The sequence below is a fragment of the Fusarium sambucinum genome, chromosome III (assembly GCF_050947815.1).
Source record: "Fusarium sambucinum isolate potato_lamoka chromosome III, whole genome shotgun sequence".
Taxonomy (NCBI): domain Eukaryota; kingdom Fungi; phylum Ascomycota; class Sordariomycetes; order Hypocreales; family Nectriaceae; genus Fusarium; species Fusarium sambucinum.
Genome location: NC_139292.1, coordinates 7,110,876 through 7,130,552, shown reverse-complemented (window position 1 = coordinate 7,130,552; position 19,677 = coordinate 7,110,876). Strand labels below are relative to the sequence as shown.

Below are 19,677 nucleotides of genomic sequence, written 5' to 3'. Positions count from 1 at the left end.
AATACTATATTAAGGAAGTATAAGGCTACTATAGCTATTTCTCTCTCTAGGCTATTTTATTATATTAAGGATATATTTAAGTTATTATTTTACTAATATTATTCTTATATTACTCTAGATACTTTAGCTTATTTAAGGAACTTATATTCCTATTTATATTATTTATCTAGATATTATATCTAATAGTTTTCTTCTTTATAACTAGTTTAATAGTAATATTTATAAGGAGTATAAGGTCTTAAATTATTTTAGAAATTACTTTATCTAGTAATAAGTGCAGTTTATATTACTTTATTATTATCTTATTATTTCTATCTTTATTCTTTTTATTTAATAAGTTAAAGTATATTATTAAGGATAACCCCTTTCTATATAACTATAATTCCTATATATATTAAGATAATATTATAGTTTTAATAGAAGATAGTAAGGAATATATTATAGGCAGGTCTAAGGCTAGTTAAGAATTTATTAATAATATATAGTTTAAAGAGTTTATAGTCTAGACTAAGGCAATTAAATCTTATTATAATATCTTTAATTTCTTATCTAAAGGTAAATATACTATTAAATTAATTAAGGGATATATCTCTTTATTTCCTAGTAAGGTCTATAAATTTAATACTTCCTTTAGGTTTAAATTAAAAATATAATATTTCTATTATATTATAGACTATAGGTTAGCCTTTTATAACTTCTTAGGCATTATAGCTATAATAGCTAAGGATTATATAGGTTACCTAGGTTTATTTAAATATATTTAATATCTTCTTTATATCTTTTTTATTAAGATAATTACTAAAGCTAATAATTCTAAGTTTAATATAAATAATATATTTCTATTTAGACTAATTACTTAAACCTTTAAGGAGAGAGACTAAGTCTAGTTTAATAACTTATTTAATTATTTTTAAGGATATTTTATTAGAATTATTATTTTAAGGTAATATTAATAGTTAAGATATACTAGGGTTATTATTTAAGTATTTTAATTAAACTATTAATTATTAGTTTAAAGTTATTATTTATATAGTCCTGGTTTATTAGATAATTTAGTCCTTAATATACTATATCCTATATTCTAGAGTTATAATATATAATCTTATATAATTTATATAATAAGATATTATTAGCCTTATTATCTATTATAAATAGGGTATCCTAGCTTATATTTAATTAAGACTATATCTTAATTTACTATTATATATAGTTATAGCTTATTTTTATTTTAAATAGTTAATATCTTATATTTATATATTTAGCTAATAATATATAGTTTATTTTAGTATTTAAGATTAATATTATACTTATTTCTAAGTTTATATTTTCTATATTTTATTTTTTACTTTATACTTTATAGAGCCTAAGTCTTCTTAAGGTTTTTCTTATAAATTTAAAACTAAAGGATTTATATAAATTAAAAACTTAATATATTAAATTTAAATATCTCTTAATAATTAACTTTCCTAATAAAATAATTAATATAACCTAAACTCTATAATAAGAGGATTACTAATAAAAGAAACTTCTATATATATAATAGCTTCTTTCTCTTATAACTTATTAAATACCTTTAAACCTAGCAATTAGTTAATTCCTAATCTATTTACTATTAGCTATATTATATAGCTAATTAATTCGCAGAACTTATATAGTATTATACCTCCTAGAAAAAAAAGCCTTTATAATAATATTTATAACTATTTTAATAGCTATTTCTTTAGTAAAAAGGATATTATTAATATTATTTTACTTAATAATAATAATAAAGGCCTAAAGTAATTAAAATATAAAGCTAAATACCTTTAAGAAACCTAATATAATAATAATAACTATAGCCTTATTAAATTAATTGCCTTTAGCTATAAGCTCCTTTTGCTTTTTATAATATATTTCTAGACTTATAAGCTAGGCTAAATAATAATAAGGCTTAAGCAGAAGCTTAAATACTTAAAGGATTTTAAGAAAAGGCTTATAAAAGGTCTTAATATCTATAATAATAAGGTTACTTTCTTTAAAAAAGTTAAATCTAACTATAGGTATAAGGACTAATATTAATACCTTAGGTTATAGGTAGCCTAGGCTAATAAGGTCTTTAATAATCTTATTAAGTTAATTAAAGATAAGATTATAAAGAATACTGCTAAGGTAGCTAAAGTAATAAAGGTATTTATATTAAAGGCCTTATAAGGGGGGATTATATTAAGGATAAAGAAAGTTAAAATGCAGGCTAACCTAGAGGTAAAAGTTAACTCTATAGGAATTAATATAGTTATATAATATACTGCCTTAAAATTCTATTACTAAACTTATACTAAGATATTAAAATTTTAAACTGTATTTTAAACTGAGGTTATATTTTCTATATATATATCCTATAGGTTAAAATAAATACTTATTTTATCTAAGGATATTATATTAAATGCATTAAATATTATTTTAATATACTATAGGCATATAATATATCTATTATATATATTATATTTATTATTTTTTATTATAACTTCTAGTCCCTAGAGTTTTATTAATAATACTTTAAATAGACTATTTATAATATAGGATAGTATTATCTCTATTATAGTTAATAGAGAGATATTTAAGTAAAAGGAAAAGTCCTTAATTAACTATATAAAATCTATTTAATCTAAATATATATTAATTGCAGCTATTAAGGTTAAGAAATATTCTTTATTAAGGAATTTAAAGATTATAGGCTTTAGAAGTAATCTTTAATATAAGTTATATATAGATAATATCTATATAGCTTTATTTTTCCTATTTTCTTAATTATATAGAGTATTTCTAATATTATTATATAGGTTTAATATCTTTAAGGTTATCTTATACTAATAGTAATATAGCTATTTTATTAGTATATAGTTAAAAAAACCCTTTACTAAGTTATTTAAGCAGTAGAAAAAAGAACTTTTAATCTTTAATATAGTTAATAAATAAGATATAATAACTTAGCTTTTTATATATAGCTATCTGGGCTTATAACCTATTATAATATAAGAATAATAATTAAATAAATTAATTATAAGTCTAAGTTAAAGGACTGCAGATAGGAAAGAGATATATATATATATATAATGTAATTACGTGATTATACCTATAATGTCCTCCACGTTTAATAAAAAGTATATTATCGAAATTTTACTCAGATTCATATAAGCAAAACAACAGAGTAGACATTCTTCACTAAACGAGGAAATGCCTCGCAATATTTCACCTTATAAGTAAGTTACACATAACAAAAAGCTACATTTTAACCTTGAATCGCTATCAATCTCTGATTCCGGGGAGTAACAGTAGATGCCGCCACAACACAACCGAAGGCTCCTCCCGTGATCCTTGCCCTGTAGGGCTGTAATCTCAACGTCGGGGCCGAAAATCACTGAAGATCCCTGCATCAATCTGTCGGGATCGACAAAACGTCAAAGAACTGAGGAGGGTGACAGTATTTCCAAATCAAAAAGGTCATGTCCGAGACGTAAGCCAACAGGCTCAAGTAGTATAACATGCAACTGTCATAAAACCATCCGATATAAAATTGACGATCACCACGAAACGACTAAATTCTCACTCTAATTAAATGGACATCAACGGTTGAAAGTCACGGGACTAAACTCTGTCATGAAGTAGGAGACGATGAGATGCATCGCCCAGAGTGGCAATGTAGAAAGCACATATATTATGCAGTCTATAGTCTTGGCTTTAGTGCATCCAGCACCCTACTGACCACTGCAAGCGGTCTGTAACTCGATAGGCGTCACTATGACCGCTCTCAGTGATGGAACTGCCTCTGCAACAGCGATTGGTGACCCCAGGTCCACCAACGCGGGTCTGTCAATCGTTAAGCCCACAAAGACTGGAGACGCGAAAGGCTCCGATGAGACAAAGACGCGGCAAGAACTCTGCCAGGAAAAGCCATGTCCACTGTCGTGTTTGGAGTAATAGCTGGACTGTTTTGTATATGGTAAAGATATGGGGCATTTCGGAAAGCATAGTGCTGTTTATCTATTGATGTCAGTCAAGCGATGGTTGGGATTACATGGATTAAAAGAATACAGCTTAATTCTTAACACAGACTTGAGTTAAGCAAAGCGCACTTGTCATACTGCCTTGCTAAATATAATGAGCCTTCTAGGTATGTTAACGAAATAAAAAAGTGGTTCCTCGAATTATTGAGTAAAGCAAAAAAAAAATTGATCACGCTGGGGATCGAACCCAGAATCTTCTGATTCGTAGTCAGACGCCTTGCCATTGGGCCACGCGACCTGGTTTTATTATTAAAGATCTGTCTCTCATTGTCTACTATGATCGCCAAGCATTGGGAACATAGGTCCGGGAAAGGCACATCATTAGATCTCATCGCCAAATACTAGCGGGTAATCTTCAATTCAGTGGGTCTTATTTCCAGAACGATTGCGAAAGTTTGGGTCTGGCTACAACGGTCAACAGCGCCCCACAATTTGAAGCATAGAAGTTTAAACTGCCAGTCTTGTATCAACTGCGAACCCGTTTGAAGAGCATCAGATTGTACCTCAAGGGGCAGCAAGCTCCAATTCGGGGTGAAGTCAATGTAGAGAGAGAGCATTGCTCATGAACGAAACGGTGAAGATGCCACATGGAGACTATCGTTGGTTAATCACAAAGTAGTCAGGATTGCACTGTAGCCAGAGAGATTTGAGTGATCGGCCGATCTATTGATGCTACATAATAAGAAATAAAACAAATCGCAAGTCTATCGGAAAGAGTGTCTAGTACAAGTTCGCTTTTCCTTTGGAACCACCATGTTCTACAACCTCAAATGCCAAGCGTATCACTGAGGCTTCCCCACATTCAGCTGTCACCGTTCATGTAATTACCAATTCGAGTGAATGAAATGTCCACTTGAAGGCAGATGTTCAAACAACTATCGTTTAGTTGTACTTCTGCTCGCCGTTGTTGTTGTTGTTGTTGTTGGCCTTGGCGGTGGCCTTGGGCTTCTCAGCAGAGTTACCCTGGTTCTTCTGAGCGTTGTTCTGCTCAGTCTTGGTACCAGTCTTTGCCTGAGACCTGCCGTTGGACTTCTGCTCAGAAGGGAGCTGTCCTCGGGGCTCGTCATGAGTAGGAGCACTGGTAGGAACGTTGGCAGCAGGGCAGCTCTTGGCAAAGACGTAAAGATCGTCATCACCCTGGGGGACCTGGGCGGGAGCAACCTTGTAAAGCTTGCAGACAGGTGCAGATGCGTCGGCAGGAAGTCCAAAGACGAAGCTCTGGCAGCCAGTCTGAGCATTGCAGGCATCCTGGCACTTGTCGGCAGTCTTGACGCTGGGAGTAGCGAAAGGCTTGACGTTGCCGTTGGTAGGACCGGTAGGAGCAGTGTTGCAGACCTGGCCGCGGGCAGCTAGCTTGCCCTTGACTTGGCCGCGGGGCTCATCGTGAGTGGGCTTGGTGTTGGGAACAGCCTTGGAAGAGCAAGCCTTGTCGAAGACGTACAGCTCGCTGCCCTGTTTGGGGACCTGAGCGGCAGAGACAGCATAGAGCTTGCAAGTAGGAGCCTTGGCATTGGCGGGGAGGCCGAAAATGAAGCTCTTGCAAGAAGTGCTGGAGGAGCAGGCCTTCAGGCAGGCTTCGGCGGTAGTAGCGGAAGGCTGCGAGATGGGCTTGATGTTGGCGTTGGTGGCAGCTGAAGGAGCGACGTTGCACTGCTGGCTGCGAGCGTCGAGAGGGAAGGCCAAGATGGCGGAGGCCATGGAGGCAGTGAGGATAGCGAAAGTGGTCTTCATGTTGAAAGATGGTGGTGTAACTTGAAAGTTGGTTTGGAAAGTAAGTTGAAAGAGTGTGAAGGTGTTGAAGAGAGTTGTTGTTGTAGTTGTTGAGATTGTTGTGTGATGATGAGGAAAAGTCTGGATTGAATGAGAACTGGTGATTCCTTTATACCTGTCGCGTTTGCTATATTTGACTTATCTCGGGGGAAACAATATGTAGGTGGAGTCCCCTGAGTGCAACACACCGCGTCAGCAATTTTCGTAACGTTCTACAGTGAAGATCTGTGTGTTGGTCGAAGTTGTCAAGGAGGTTGGATGACCTCGAAGCTCGGATCTGCTCTACGTGGAGCCGTCAGGGCGGTGCATCATGCCGTTTGTACTGTGGGCCACAGCCTCAATTGATGGATGTAAGTTCACTCTCCTACGTCTACTTTTCTTCGTCGTCAAGTTTGATAACTACAACCTCTAAATTACAATGTTTATATATCAAATTCGTAGAAACAGTCACTGGTAGCAATGCTGATTCACCTTTGGTCAATCCAAATGCAAAGTGCAACGGGTTCTGCATCATGACCTCTAACTCTTGTGTCGTTCATACGTAACACAATTTGTGCTATGCCATTTATTCGTCATTTTTGCATTGGCTTCGCGCTATTGGTTTTCTCAAACACCAAAACAACTCCCTACGGAAGTATCCGCGGGCTATTACGTCTCTGGGCTACCTTCAGGTCCATCGTGGCTTAGCATGAATTGAAGATCCCCCACATGCCGTTAGAGTCACAAGTCCCCGTTGCCGTCGGATAATAAATAGTGCTAAGCTTTAGTATCCCCACGCTAATGACCCTGGGCCATGTTACAATGAAACATATTGACAAGCCTTGACGCGCCTACTAATGCAAGATCGGAAAGTGGGAAGCTCGATCTTGCGCACCGAAGAAACAAAACAATTCCATCCAATGGGATCACGTTCCATTCGTCTGAATTTGTGGGAAATCGTCAAGCTGGGGCTGTGGAAACTAGATGGGATTAGACAGTGTGTGCTGAATTGCTTCAAACAATGTATCTTCAAGGTCAACCCATATTTTGGTCGTCAACTTTTCAATGAGGCCAACCTAAAAGTAAGATTCATCATAATGCCAAAACTTCAGCCTACTTGAATTCTTTATAATGTCTACTTAGAGAGAGTCATTAGCTTAAAAAGACGAACTATCCTGTCAAAAGCTATATAGTAAAGAGTTGTAGTATGAAGTCAATAGTAATTGAAGCTGTTACCCTACAGACATGAATTTATTGATGTAGGCGATCCCCGTTCCAGTCTGAACAGACGATGACGTCCGAGTTTCTGCAGCTAAAAGGTCTCGACCGTTGTGCCGGGACTAGAACGTTTGGTAGAACAACATTTGTTTCAAGCTATGTGGGTCAAAGAAACATCAATGCATAGCCACGTATTCAAGGGGTGACCGCGGAACGGAATACCAAAAGGCTGGTGCTACATTTATGCAGCATATCAAGATCATGGGAATCGTTATGTACTATAACAGTCCTGATCAGTACATATCGAAACGTTGATCAGGTTCATGAGACGGAGAGATACTCCTCTAAGCTTTCCTTTAAAGAAAAAAGATGCTCATGGTAGTAATAACCCAATAATACAGCACCAATTGATCAAGGTCACTATCTCACAAGGCCATATTGATTAGACATCGCATGGAGATAGTCACTTAGTGACCAGTTATGCATAGAGAAAGTTATGTGCTTCATATCTACGTAAAGTTGCGTTTTCGGCTTGATGTGTCGCCGTTCCGCCACACCATCGCCATGCACTACTAAACTTGACCGTCGTGAAGCTACTGCAGACTGTTCCACGGGCCATCTCAACAGGTTACGTCGGCTTAAACTGCACGTCCCAAGCTTTAATCGATCTAATGAGATATCCATACCACTAAAGAATTTGACCGGATTCGTTCAGTCTAGTAATTGGACAAAACACAGAAACGTGCATGGTGGCAAGGAGACAGAGACTCGCGGCCGGATGCCATCTTCAAAACACTAGTAGCTGCTGAAAGCTCCGAGCGTTACTAAAATAGACTTAGACATGCTCTGTAAGAACATACGATGGAAAGATGCACTGGGAAACGTATGCCCGTAGCCGCAAAAATGTCCACGGGATTCTCGGATCACAAAGTGGCAAGATCTCATAGTGTACCCAACTTACGATTCCTACGATTTTGACACCGCTTGCCATGTTTAGCTTCTACCCCGTACGTGTTCATCTCCTTCCCGGAACAGATGCGTACTCTTGTGCGATTATTCAAGAGTCGTGTGGCTGCCAGAACGAGTAGTATGGACCTCACTCGATGAAGCTATGGGTTACGAACAGGGTAAATGAGAGTAAATGCTTATACGGAAAGCAATCGCCTTCCATAACTCGGTAACAGATATCTCACCGTGTTACGTGAAGTCTCCACGATGAGACTTCACCACAACGAAAGTTTGGCAATGTACTTGGACGAATCTCCCTGTGCGTGGAGCTCAGCGGCTTCTAAGATTACCAGCTATATGCGATTTACAGTGTCAGTCATTGCGTTCAAAAAGATTGATGCCAATTTGAAGAATAATCTGAACAGTGGCACTACAGTTGACTCGTATCTTGGACTTAGGAAAAGGCCAGATGAGCTCTGAGCTAGCACAACTCCAGAGGGACTTCTGAGATTATGCAGCGTTCGTAGTAGAGTGACAAGCGTATCTTGAAAATTAAAAGCATCCAAATAGAGCATGGGAAAATGGAAAATGTTGGTTCATGGGGATCGTGTGTCGGATCAAGAGAGCGATTTAATGATGAATATTCGTCGTAATAGCGATTAACGTCTCCGGATGACGTGTTCCACAAGCCAGTTAAATATACAATGAGAAGCTCAAAAGGGAGGTAATGTGAAGTTTCTAGAGATTGTCCTCGGCGAATGTATCCAACTCATCGCCAGGAATATCTCAAGTCTAACTTCTGTGAGTTGTTTGTAAAAGGATACTTCCCACATCACGACCTGTAGTTCAAACGGTTTGTCCCCGATGAGGGTCTTTTGAGTTTAGCTCCTAGACTATTGATTTCATGTTCATGCACGACTGCAGTTTTTTGTTGTTCTATGTGTTGAGTGGTGTCTGCGACGCGTCACCCACTTCGCGCTTCCTCACGGAGCCCTCACTAGCTCAAATCGACACCAGAAACCCTCAAAGATAAATACTGCCTGCTCTTCCACCAACTCAGACTTTCTCATCATCACAACAAACACTCTCATTCACATTCACTGACACTCTTTCATCCACTTTCATTAAATCTCTTACACTCACTCGAATCCATTCGTTTCATCAACACTCAATTCAATCACCATGAAGACCTCTCTTGCCATCCTTTCTGCTTCCGTGGCTTCTGCCATGGCCAGCCCCTTCCCCATCAGCTCCAAGCATTGCAACGTCGCCCCCAGCGCTTCTGTCAACGGCAAAGTTCAGCCTTACCACAACGGCAAGGCTGACACTGCCATCGATTGCCAGACCTACTGTGCTTCTGATGATTCCTGCAAGAGCTTCGCTTTTGGTCTTGCCAAGGGTGCCCACGAGCCCAGCTGCCTTCTTTTCAAGGTAGCTGCTGCCAAGGTGCCTGCCCGCAAGGATGGTCTTCACGTCTTCGACCGGGAGTGCGCTGCTGATCGTGTTCCAACTTCAGCTCCTACTACCGGTCAGCCTTGGGGAACTGTTCCCAAGAAGGTCCTTGCCCGCCGCGGTACGCAGTGCAACTGTGCCGCTTCTGGCTCTGCGAACGCTGATGTTCAGCCTTTCAAGACCGCTACTGCGGCTACTGCCAAGGACTGTCAGGTTCTTGCTGAGGCTAACACTTCATGCATGAGTTTCCTCTTTGGTCTCTCTGATGACTCCAAGTCTCCTGTGTGCAAGCTCTACAAGGTTGCGGCCTCCAGCATTCCTGCTCGTAGCGACAAGCTCTTTGTTTTTGACAAGGGCTGCTCTTCCAAGCAGGTTCCCACTACTGCTCCTACCGAGGATGCTCCTCGTGGTCTTGTTCCTGGAGCCTCCAAGGTCGCCAAGGATGCTAAGGCTACGAAGGTCCAGAAGTCTCAGCCCAAGGCTACCAAGGTCACCAAGGTAGAGGGCAAGAAGACTGAACAGGAGGGAGACTATGAGGTCCCTAGCTCTAAGCCTAAGACTACCAAGGTCCAGAAGTCCCAGCCCAAGGTTACCAAGGTTGCCAATGGTGAGGGAAACAAGGTCCAGTATGCCGAGCCCGAGGCCACTCAACAAGCCGAGAAGCCCAAGCCCAAGTCCACCAAGATCGTGAAATCCAAGGCTAAGGCTACTAAGGCTGCCAAGGTTGAGAACGAGGAGAACCAGTATGCTGAGCCCGCCAAGAGTTCCAAGACCAAGACCAAGGCTGCTGAGATTAACAATGACAACAACAGCAAGGCTCAGGATACCAAGGACAAGGCCGAGGACAAGGCCGAAGACAACAAGCAGACCAAGGTTACCAAGGTCAAGGACACCAAGGTCAAGGCTACTAAGGTCGCCAAGGTCGAGAACGAGAACGAGAACGTCCAGTACGCTGAGCCTAGCAAGGTTTCCAACACCAAGACCAAGGTCACCAAGGTTGCTCAGGTTAACGTTGACATCAACATCAACGACGAGGCTAAGGACACCAAGGCTAAGGCTACCAAGGTTGAGAACCAGGAGCAGAAGGCTACCAAGGTCGCCAAGGTTGAGAGCAACAAGGACACCAACAACAAGGACAGCAAGGTCGAGAGCCCCAAGACTCTGGTTACCAAGGTTCGCAACAACGAGCAGCAGGCTACCCAGGCTGCGAAGGTCGACGGCAAGTCTGAGTGCAAGACTACGAAGGTCAAGGTTTCCAACAACCAGGCCAAAGCTACCCAGGCTTACTAGACCACCTCTTCTGAGATGATCTATTATCAACTTTAACTGGGTACAGCCAGGTCTTCCTTGATTCACAGAGAACTCTCACCTGGATGCTTTCCATTGTTTGCCTTTTCGATGACTCAGACATCATATCTTATGCTCGGGGTTACAACAGGCCCGATCGAGCCAAACACTTTTCTTTCGTATCTATCTGTTTCATCTTTAATATCTGCATTGCATTTACATAGAGTTGGACTATATAGCCTCTAAATAACAAAGGTTTCCTTTTTCACAACACAGTTCTCGTTCTGAGTAAACTTCCTATTGAATCAAGTGACTGTAAGCTTAGCGAATTTTCCTTGCTAACGTAGTGATCTCGCACAACTCAATAGCTGTATTCAGTGTTCCTAATGAGTGGGCGACATATCCCGCGTAAGTCTTCGTCTTGTAGTAGATACCTCCAAACCTCGAAGGTTTCTGGTGTTCCATTGCAGATGTATAGAAATGACTTCCAGGAATGGATCGACTTCGACTTGGGTGAATGTAGTACTTCTGATATCTTGATACCGAACACCATCCCTGAACATCCGTGCCGACCGTGATTATAATTACACAGATACCACCATATTGAAGTATAGGTGCAAACAAACTCCCAAGAGCAAGCGATAGGGGATAACAACAGCGTGGAAGTTCATGGATAATGATAGACAACTGAGTTTTGCATGTCTTTAATTTCACATGCGAACCGACTGGGGGCCGACAGGCACAGTAGGGCCACACTTCCCGGAAGCATTCCCCGGCGTTCAGCCCCTCAGTTTAGGCGCACTCAGGTCAAAGCGGCATCAACCCAGGGCAATGGGCGAGGAAGCCTGTATCTATTTCCGGTGCTAAATCTAGAAACGATTGCGTTTTCCTTGGTAGCAACCTTATCGTGACAGCATCCTTCCAAAGTGGAGATGATTGAGTCATTGAGCAGATCGATATGACATTTATATCTGAATCTCGAGCTAAAAGATAATGCTCTCATTTCTATATATCCTGTTATAAATGCTGGTGGTACTCATCCTCATTCTAACTGAATGTCCACAAAAACAAAGCAAAAAATAGAAGACCTCCATTTCATGCATCTTGACACGATTGGGGAATGTTCACAAATAATGTCCACCACCATTCTTGGATCAACTAGTCTAGATTTCCAAACAGCCGATCGGTAAATGAACCTATTGGATATAAATACAAGCAGCCTAAAGGTGCGGCCCAGGAAATCCGAATCGACATGTCAGTTTTGACACCCACATGTTCTACCCAGTAATTACAGGTTTTAATACCCCGAGGCTTGATGACCGTTCATCCGCCTTGTCTTGCCCGGTTTTTACTCTGAATGAGGGAAGGTTAGTTCGATAGTGGCACAACTACTGCTGACTGCTGGTCATTAGCCGGTAACAACTGAGACACGGCACGCACCCCCGGTGGTAGGCATCCTAGGCAGATCTTGTCCAGTTAGGTTCAAAAAACAACCGTACTTGGTTAGTATTTGATGACTGACGACGGAGATTGTTATTTCCATTGTATGTTGCGCCGCCTGAAGAGAAATTGCGGTTACGAGTTGGCGTCTTTGCGAAATGACTTCTCACGGCTGGAATGCAAAAGGAATTCCAGTTAAACGCCTAGATCAAACTCTGGGTACATCGACCCGCAAGAGCAACATCAAACCAATGCTAGTGCCCCAAATCCGTCCATGACATAAATCCGGAAACAGGGCGCGTCGGATGCCATCGAATCCAATGCAGGCACATGCGCCACCAATAACATATAGGTGGAGACACTAACCACATGTCTCAAAGCTGGAAATAACAATACATAATGGGGGCGCCCAGTTCATCCGCGTCGTTGGTTTTCACGTTGGGCCAAATGTTTGTTGGTCGATCCGTCTGTATGGAACCATCGTCAGTTCCATAATGAAGCTGGATCGCAGGCGCTGTATTTTGGTACTGTGTTTGCTACTTGTACAACTCACTCAGGCTACACAACTAATTTCTCCTGCTGGGCATCTCGGCAACTTCAATTCGCCGTGCGTTGTCAGTTAACGCCTCCGATCTCGCCTCACCACACAATTGCTTACGTTGGACAGTCATCATGTTTTCATCAAGTACTCAACAACAATGAACGATATCGACAAAACAACACCGAATTATGTCACAGCAAAAAGTATATCCGCAAGTTGGATTCATGTGTGAAGCGAAATTGCGAGGTTAGAGATAATTTGAGTAGGATCAACCCTGTTGGCGCAGGCGGAAATTGGAAACTAAAACCAGGCAGGATATCATTTAATGATAGAACAGGATTGTCATTTGCCCATCCTCGATCGACGAAGGGAAATCAATATCGCCTGCGCGGTAATGATGGCTTTGGCGATAGCCTTTTTCGGCATGAGAGTTATATCCAAGATTATCGGATTCGTCCCGTACGGACACGACGACAGTTTAATTATCGCCGCACTTGTACGTCATTTGTGACTTGTATTTAAAAACTAGCGATTAACATTCTTCAGCCGTTTCTCATCACGTTCGGCGGTATATGTTTCTTGTGTGCGTTACACCGAGATCTAGTACAGGACGATGAAGCTGACCAGCATTGGCATAGCAGTGGCATCAAAAGGCATAGGCTTAAATATATGGCACGTTAGCGATGAGGACATTGTATCATGCTATAAGGTCCGAATATCCCCCCCTTCTAACAAGTACCACAATAACAAACGATACTATTAGTTCGTCTTAGCCGCCGAGTACATGTATGCGATATCGTTGACTTTCACCAAACTATCAATCCTGGCCTTCTTTCTACGAGTCTTTCCCGACCAAAAGTTCCGGCGAATGGTTCACGGAACCGTGATCTTCATCCTCCTCATGTCTGTCATCTATCTTGTACTATTTATGTTACAAAGAGTACCCATGTGGACATTTTGGGAGGGATGGAAAGAGAAGGATCCCGACGGCGTACTCCTGAACTCGAACGCAATCGGAACAAGCCACGGCGTACTAAACGTTGCATTAGACGTATGGATGATCATCCTCCCCATGACCCAACTGTGGAAGATAGGAATCAAACCCAAGAAGAAACTCGGAATCATGTTCATGTTTGGTGTGGGCGGTTTGTAAGTTGTCGAAAACCCTTTGCAGTATACTTGATATCAGACTGACGGACTCTGGTAGCCTCACAATCGTCAGCACAGTACGTATACCATACGTAACAAAGTTTGCAAAAACTTTCAACGTTACAGGTATGCCAGACTTGCCACTTGTGTTGTACAAGATACACTTGCTGACGGACAACGTAGCCGACACTGTCGATACAATCATCTGGTCTATGATAGAAGCCAGCGTGGGCATGATGGTAGCTTGTATGCCCGGCACACGCCAATTTGCGAGGGACATGGTATTGCGATGGAAACGGAACAGGTCCAGTGACGAGAGAAATAAGGAAAACATTTTTATTGACCGTTCGCTGGCGACGATCGTTATGACACGACAACAAAGCACAATAGAAACCGATAACTCCTTGTCGAGTAGCTTCGTGAAGCCTGATCTGAGGGTGTGGACGGATAGGTAAAAATGTTCTCAGCGCTTCATTATTCTTTTTGCATCAAATATCTAAACGTACCAACATGATATCGAGGAAGTGTGACAATGATACAAACCAGTGTGTCTTGCGCTAAACCCGGTTTGAGGGGAAAAGTGAAAAATGAAGAAATATATATAAAGAGCACATGACTAGATATCTAAAAAGAAAGGTCTAACTCATTTCCTGATCCCAAAAAATTCCCATTATCTCGAACACCAAATTATTAACCGCTTCCTTCCGAATACGTAACCCATCTCTAAGCACTGCCACTGGTGAAAACCCCTTGGCTCTGAATTCTGTTCAAAAATCTCAAAACAGCCGGTGTGACCTCCTCTGGCTTCTCCAGCTGGGGCGCATGTCCAACACCCTTGACCATAACGACTTCACTATCCTTGAAGTTGGAAGCAACCCAGCGAGCTTCCTCAGCGGGGCTATTCCAATCGGGATCGGCATCACCATAGACAGCAAGCACGGGAGCCTTGACTTTGCTTAAGAATGGCTCGACAACAGCGTGATCAGTAGAAAGGGTAGCGTGGAATGCCTTCCAGCGTCCAGGGCCGGTGAGCATCTTGATGGATCGGTCTACTCGCTCTTGCTTCTTGTCACCAAGACCAGGCCAAAGCTTGGGAGCATATGACTTCCAGATGATGGGTCCAGTAGGATAGTTCATGGATAGACGAAAGAGGCTTGCGACGAGCTTTCCGGTGCCTGGACGAAGGAATGCGCCGATGAGGACAAGGCCAGCGACTTTATGGGGTTGGGTTCCAGCGGCAATAGTGGCGGCTGCACCAGATAACGAAGCACCAACCAACACAGCAGGGCCACCACCATAAGTGTCGATAAGAGTGATGAGGTCATCAGCAGTAGCTTCATCGCCGTAACGACTGAAGGTTGTAGAACTATCGCCGTGACCTCGAAGATCAACTATGGCTACTCTATACCCAGCTTTGCGGAGTTCAGTGGCCATAGGATCGTATGCGTCTCGAAAGTCGCCCATAGCGGGAGAGCAAATGACAAGGGGGCCTTCACCGGAAATGTCGACGGCGAGCTTACCCCCGTCAGTTTCGATGAATGTGACAGTCATTGTTGTTGTTGAGTGTAAGAGGTAGATAAGATAAGATAAGATAATAGTCAGATGAGATGAGAGGATTGATCTTGTGTGAAGATACAAGGTAAAGTAGAAGTTGTTATCTGTTTATCGAAGATGAGAGTATCGATCTATGAATTGAAGGAAGCATACTATATATAATGTCGAGTGCCTTCCAGTGCGGCAGTGCTTGCGTACACATAACGAGCGAGACTTGTCCGACAAAATGAGTGTCTTGTGACTGATTGGATCGCGAAAAAGCACGAGAAAATGCCGAAACTAACGCGAGGACGAGCGACGAGCGAGAAGTCTTCTGATTGGCTGGACCATTGTTAGTCCGCCCAACGTAAGCAATGAATCCTATTTCGGGGATAGCGTTTGGGAATAAGCATTACTAGATACATTCTCACTCTCCATGTAGATAATCCTTTAATCCTCGTCCTCTCTTAAAAGGCTTTTGTGTGACTTTGCGGCTCAGTAAACCGCACCGAATCTCGTTCAATCGATACGCAAAGATAAAATCGGGCACCACGTCAGGCACCTCAGACTCTAGCTGGCTTGTATCAACCTGAATTCCAACCGCTGGGCCACTGTTTGATCCAATCACCCCCATCTCCAAAGGCGACTGGCGATTTCGTCGCACGTTTACTCCCCTGGCCACACGTAAACCCGTTACCATGTATAAAGAACTCATAAACGGGTTGCGTCTAAGCCTTTTGAACAAATCGTTGTCTTTTAACGTCGCCTTGACGTACTCTAATGAGGGCGATGCCGTATGGCTCTCGAGTCTGTTGAATCTCCAGACATGCTCGCGTGGTTCTTGCACCTTCACGCGTTTCTTGAAGAACGACCGTTTCTGCCTAGAATTTACCCATGCACTGAACTGATGTTCAATATCATCATTGGTCATCGTGCTCGATGTGAGATGCTCCGTCGTACCCCGGGGCAATTCCAAGGGTCCAGTGGATGAAACCTTGCTCCAAGGCTCCACGGGCTCGGCGAGGATCTGACCTAGCTGTAGTAGTCCATCGGGAGCATAGTTGTAGGATCCAGTCAAGATCCATTGCTTATCTTCTTCGATCATCGTGGTTAGATCTGGTTCGAGAAAATATGATTCGAAATCATCCACTGAGACAACATCTGGTGCGAGGTCATCCAATGAGATCCTCTCTATTGGTATATCCCGAGCGAGATCGTCGGTTTCCTCGCCATAGATAGCACCAGGAGGGTTGCTCAATTGTTGCGAGATTTGCTGCCTAGATTGTTGGTCGGGAATGATATTTTCGTGCACCTCAATAGTCGGTTCTTGGCGACTTTTTCTTAGCTGTACATATTCCCAACGCTTCTCAAGCCAGGGCTGAACTTCCGATTCTGTCTCCTCGGCATCCAAGCTATGTGAGTAATGACCGTCTGCGAAGTCTATTCCTGAATCTTCAATCCGTTGTGGCCTGATAAGCTCGACGTAACGGTATAAAGTCGTTATCGAAGAGCGTGTACCGAGAATTAGCTCGGATAGCTCTGATTTGGTCTCTTCATTTTGTTCTGTAAGAGTAACTGCGATGGTAGTGTTCCTGTTTGGCGCTGTTCCTGTTAGGATATCGTGAACTCTTTCGAGACGAGCCGATAAGATGTCTAAAGCTTGCAAGAGAGCGTGCTGAACCGGCTGGTCAGTGCTAGGCACTGAATGTAGCATGCTGAATGATTCCGGATAGCTGGCACGGATCATTCTTCTTTGCCATACTCTGAAGCGTCCTTTCTCCATTTCCAAAGCTTCATATGTCTCTTTTTGACCTAGCAAAAGGCAACTAGGATATATTCCCTGTGTCTCGTGTGGGGCTGTCTCTCCTTGTGTATGAGTCGACTTGCTATGTGACGCAGCGTCTGAGCATGTCTCAAGTAGCTTCTCACACTTCTGGCTCCATTGGGATATCGTCATGGTGTATGTGCGGCTTCAGCTGTCCTGCCAACACTTGGGGTCAAGCTTGTAGATAGGTCTGAGGAGCCTCACTTGGTGTTTAGTAGTCTTTCAATCTGGTATAAATAAACTTAGGTAGACACAATTAAATCCATGATATCTTGAAGGTTCATTCCACATTCTGATTGTTCTCAAAGTATACCTGAATGCAAAAAACACCCGTTCCCTACAGTACTTCTTATCAGCTTGTCAGCCACAACACACTGTACTGCAAAGATGCCCAACGCGTTTGCGGGGTTAGGCACGAAGTCTGAGATGCAGGTGCTTACTAGACAGCAGATTCCCTGGACTTGATCTGGTGAGAGCCGCAACTTTAATCTAAAACCAAATGTGATCTCACTATTTCGTCTACTCTATTGATAGGCTTCAAATGTCGGGATTCGAAATCATCGGTGTTATCCTTGGGGGGCTTCCACTATGTATCGAGGCTGCGAAAGCTTCCAAGCCCATATACAACGCCATCCAAACATGGTGGAATTTCGACAGAAGATTCACTGAACTGGTCAATGACATCAGGGGTGAACTACTAATATTTAGCCAAAATATCACATTGTTGATCAAGAGGCTTGGCATAACAGAAAGAGAACAGAAAACACTATGGACTTCTCAACGATTCTGGAGTCATGCTGACATTAATACGAAGATCAAGGACCACTTGGCCGATGCAGTGCCACATGTACAAGATTTGTTGGAACAGCTTCAAGGACATTTCAGTGCTCTCTTCGCAATCTTGCCCATTTACAACCACCAGGTACGTAGCCATTAAGCTATGTGCGGCGTGACAATTCGTTGACTGAGCGTAGGTTGTCCTACCATTACCAGGCTCTTCTGAATATGAAGCTTTCCGGCGGCATTTTAGCTTCTCTCATCAAAGAGATGAGATCTTTAAAAAGATCAGAAATATCAACAAACAGCTCGGTATCATATTCAGAAACGCCAATGACATTCAAGAAATAAATTTCAAGAATCGTAGCCAATCTGTTCAGAGCCCCGCCGACCTCTCGTCGTTCTCTAACCTTCAAAGAGAATCAAGTATATTTTACAAGACGTTAAAAGCTCAGCTTAACTGCTCTTGTCATCTCACACATACATGCGGAATTTCTACTCAGTGGAACGGGCCGAAATTTGACATTGACAGCATATCCCTCAATTTCTTAGCCGGCAATAGCATACCAATAAAGCAATTCCAGTGGAAAATGGAGGCAGTACATCGGGAAGAGATTGGGGCACCTCTTGAGGCAGAACAGCGGCCTGACAAAGTCATTCTGATCAATCAGTTGGGCCAGGAAATGAAACAACAAAAGCGGAAGGAAGATGGCCTGAAAGCAATGAAGAAAAGATCACCCGCGACACTGGCTCACCAAACTTTGTTACTGGTAACTGGCCTGACGAACAGGAAGTCCAAAAACACTCAGCCGAACCAAACGACGCGTTGTATCACTGATATATGCCATTTCATTCAGACATTACCCCCTCCCGACGAACAGTTTTTAGGAACGATTGAGGCCCTTGACCATGATCTCCACCTCTTTTCGGAGCCACTGTACCAGATGAAGCTGTTGGAATCTCAGACAGAGACAATCGACGAATTCCTGAGCAAAACACCAAAACCTGGCACGCGGTTACGAATAGGGTTCTCTGTAGCGGTTACAATCCTTGCTCTTGGCGCTTCAGCTTGGGTACCTATAGCCTGGAGCCGAGATGATATCATTGTGAAGCGTTGTCATGTTGCCCAAAGCCAGGACTTGACCTTTGGTCCTTACATCCAACACTCGTCTCTTTCATTCACCCTGGCAGAGACGCCGCTTCAAGTCAAGTACCACAGTGAGATGACTTTATTTTCACTCGGAGTCCTGCTTCTAGAACTCTTCTATCGCAAACCGCTAGAGAAGTCACCGTACTGGGCTAGATATTGTGTCGATGGCAAACCAAGCGAAAGTACCGAGTTGAAAGCTGCGTTAGCATGGAATCAAGATTTGGCAAAGGATCCAGTCCTGCGAGACGGTCTGGCCGAGCCAGTGAGACGATGTTTACAGTTGTCTTTCAAATCAAGACCAGATTTAGGAAGCAGTGATTTTCTTCAGGATGTTTTCAGAACAGTTATAAAACCTCTGGAGCAGTTTATCGATGACTTTGAAGGAAAGTATTAAAACATAATATAGTTCACCGGTTGCTTGTTCGCTTAGCCTTCTACAATGCAACAGATTTGTCATTTAAATTGATCCATAAGAGCTAGATCTATAGCTACGGAGCTACAGTTAGACGAGGCTAAGAAGGCTGATCTAATAAGGTTGTTTTGATAGCTGTTGCGTGTTCGTTCC

At 42.2% G+C, this 19,677-nt stretch overlaps 7 protein-coding genes across 7 annotated transcripts; 4 read left to right on the top strand and 3 right to left on the bottom strand.

Annotated features, from left to right (window-relative positions):
- Positions 1-3,777: 3,777 nt before the first annotated feature.
- Positions 3,778-4,063, top strand: FSST1_012554 (uncharacterized protein; the record flags this gene model as incomplete). Its single annotated transcript, XM_083235791.1, has 2 exons — positions 3,778-3,953; positions 4,039-4,063. 2 exons carry the CDS (start codon positions 3,778-3,780, stop codon positions 4,061-4,063), a joined length of 201 nt encoding a protein of 66 aa, XP_083082250.1.
- An 862-nt stretch (positions 4,064-4,925) lies between these two features.
- On the bottom strand, positions 4,926-5,774 carry FSST1_012553 (PAN domain-containing protein; the record flags this gene model as incomplete). Its single annotated transcript, XM_083235790.1, has 1 exon — positions 4,926-5,774. The coding sequence occupies one exon, from the start codon at positions 5,772-5,774 to the stop codon at positions 4,926-4,928; it is 849 nt and encodes a 282-aa protein (XP_083082249.1).
- Positions 5,775-9,140: 3,366 nt separating this feature from the next.
- FSST1_012552 (uncharacterized protein) lies at positions 9,141-10,700 on the top strand (the record flags this gene model as incomplete). The annotated part of the gene is made up of 1 exon (XM_083235789.1): positions 9,141-10,700. One exon carries the CDS (start codon positions 9,141-9,143, stop codon positions 10,698-10,700), a length of 1,560 nt encoding a protein of 519 aa, XP_083082248.1.
- Positions 10,701-13,003: 2,303 nt separating this feature from the next.
- FSST1_012551 (uncharacterized protein) lies at positions 13,004-14,282 on the top strand (the record flags this gene model as incomplete). The annotated part of the gene is made up of 6 exons (XM_083235788.1): positions 13,004-13,174; positions 13,225-13,261; positions 13,317-13,372; positions 13,442-13,827; positions 13,886-13,953; positions 14,011-14,282. The coding sequence occupies 6 exons, from the start codon at positions 13,004-13,006 to the stop codon at positions 14,280-14,282; spliced, it is 990 nt and encodes a 329-aa protein (XP_083082247.1).
- A 268-nt stretch (positions 14,283-14,550) lies between these two features.
- Positions 14,551-15,378, bottom strand: FSST1_012550 (Alpha/Beta hydrolase protein; the record flags this gene model as incomplete). Its single annotated transcript, XM_083235787.1, has 1 exon — positions 14,551-15,378. One exon carries the CDS (start codon positions 15,376-15,378, stop codon positions 14,551-14,553), a length of 828 nt encoding a protein of 275 aa, XP_083082246.1.
- Positions 15,379-15,787: 409 nt separating this feature from the next.
- FSST1_012549 (uncharacterized protein) lies at positions 15,788-17,317 on the bottom strand (the record flags this gene model as incomplete). Its single annotated transcript, XM_083235786.1, has 1 exon — positions 15,788-17,317. One exon carries the CDS (start codon positions 17,315-17,317, stop codon positions 15,788-15,790), a length of 1,530 nt encoding a protein of 509 aa, XP_083082245.1.
- A 409-nt stretch (positions 17,318-17,726) lies between these two features.
- On the top strand, positions 17,727-19,506 carry FSST1_012548 (uncharacterized protein; the record flags this gene model as incomplete). Its single annotated transcript, XM_083235785.1, has 2 exons — positions 17,727-18,107; positions 18,160-19,506. 2 exons carry the CDS (start codon positions 17,727-17,729, stop codon positions 19,504-19,506), a joined length of 1,728 nt encoding a protein of 575 aa, XP_083082244.1.
- Between the last annotated feature and the right edge of the window lie 171 nt (positions 19,507-19,677).